The sequence below is a fragment of the Olea europaea genome, unplaced genomic scaffold (genome assembly GCF_002742605.1).
Source record: "Olea europaea var. sylvestris unplaced genomic scaffold, O_europaea_v1 scaffold2098, whole genome shotgun sequence".
Taxonomy (NCBI): Eukaryota; Viridiplantae; Streptophyta; class Magnoliopsida; order Lamiales; family Oleaceae; genus Olea; species Olea europaea.
The window spans coordinates 27,326-29,206 of record NW_019238917.1 but is presented as its reverse complement, the minus strand read 5'-3'; the positions used below and the strand labels follow the sequence as shown (position 1 = coordinate 29,206).

Genomic DNA, 1,881 nt, shown 5'->3' with positions numbered 1-1,881 from the left:
TGACTAGTCAAATTATATTTAATGTATAATGTGATAAGCATATCTAAAGACATGTACACAATTTTTTTCACCATCACCTAACATCAATGGATTAAAATATTATTTACAAATAAGTAACATTTTAAGGTAACATCTTAAGTAGAGGCATGTACGGAGGAAGAGGAGGATTAGTCTCTACCAAATTAATATATATAAATTTGTCTATCGAATGGGCATTTATATAGTCAGGCTTGTAGGGTTATAGACTCCTAAAGGAACCATACAGGCTGTGGGAATAATAAATAGAATTATTATTGCATTTTTCCATTTTTATTTTCTTACTCTATGGCCAAGCAAAATATTATAGATTAGAAAAGCCAAAAAAAATAAAATAATAATAATCATAATATAGTAACGGCATCCAGTAGCAAAAATGGTGATTAGCATTCTTAGAACATTTTCGGTAGTGATTATGAGAATTGACTTTTTGTCTGTTAGAGAGAAAAGTAGATCTTATCTATGAGTGAACAAGTAAAAAATGACGATTAAGATAGTGAAATAACGTGAAAAAATTCATTTTTTTGGATGAAAAATTGCTACTAAACGAGGGCTTAATGTCATTTAAATTGGTGTCAAATAGCATTATTCTTAAAAACATAAGGATTAATTGCATTAAAGGTTGTCAAACTTTGCTTATTATTACATGTATGTCTCGACATTTTTATGATCACATTCTTATCATTAACATTACATTAAGTAGCATACTTACATTTGCTAATTTCACTTCATTTTCTTGGGTTTGTGTTTTTTTTTCCCTTTATTTATTTAAGGACAATTTTTTCTTTTCAAACCTTAATAGAATATTTGGACAACTAATTATATTCAAGTCACAAATTTTCATTAACTACACATGTTAATTGCAATGAAAGCCTCAAAATATTCTATTAGCGTATTTTGAAAAGATAAGCAAATATTATGTTGAATTTTTTAAGTTGTCCCTTTTTTTTTTTTACTCATTTAAGAATGTAAAAGGCAATTAAGTCTTCTTACACTATCTTGACAAATTTTTTGATCAAAAATTATCATTATTGATAAGATATGTTAATTAATAGAATGTTTAGGATAAGAATGTGACTGCAAAAATAAGTTTGAAAATGGGCAAAGAGTGGGGATTTTAATGATAATTAAAAGGGAAAATTGCATGAGTAAAAGTTTAAGTATCACACATTTCAAAATCAAGAAAACAAGTTTCAAAATTTTATTAAATTTTATTTATGATTAAATTAATTAATTATTTTATTAATTAAATATATCCAGGTCACAAATTACCACAAGGGTCAAAACATCTTCTAAAGTGTTCACTTTAGTACTCAACTCCAACATCTTGTTCGTTCCACGTCCCTTTTAATTTCAAAGTAAGTCATTCAACTTCAAAACTTAATGCATTGGTCCCAAGTTCAAGATTTTGTGCAGGTACAATCCAATTTCATTCAAACTTTTCCAATTCAAGTTTTCTTCTAAATTAATCATAAATAAACAAAATTAAGTATACAATCAATATAAGCAATCCGAAATGCCCACATATAATGGCTTGAATAAATGTAAAATCACATTTAACAACAACAACTAACTTCAAGTTCATGACTTATTTAGTAGAATAGACGTAAATAATAAAATTTAGATAAGTTTGGAGTAAATCAGTTGTAACAATTTGTCCCTCCACCGTTATATGAAAGAAATTGAGCTCATGCTTGGTATAGATCTTTCAAATTTATTTCCAATCACATATTATTTTAATAAAATAATTTTATAGATGAATTCATTATTATTATTATTATTATTATTATTATTATTATTATTATATTTACTTTTTAATCATTCATTCTCTAAAAATTATTTTTC

The 1,881-nt window shown here is 25.7% G+C and overlaps 1 protein-coding gene across 1 annotated transcript in view; it reads left to right on the top strand.

Annotated features, from left to right (window-relative positions):
• Positions 1-1,419: 1,419 nt before the first annotated feature.
• LOC111380125 (probable acyl-activating enzyme 18, peroxisomal) overlaps positions 1,420-1,881 on the top strand; it is a 2,622-nt gene continuing 2,160 nt past the window's right edge. Inside the window, exon 1 of the mRNA XM_023003599.1 lies at positions 1,420-1,452. Coding sequence (XP_022859367.1) covers positions 1,420-1,452 — 33 coding nt within the window. The remainder of the gene's footprint in view (positions 1,453-1,881) is intronic.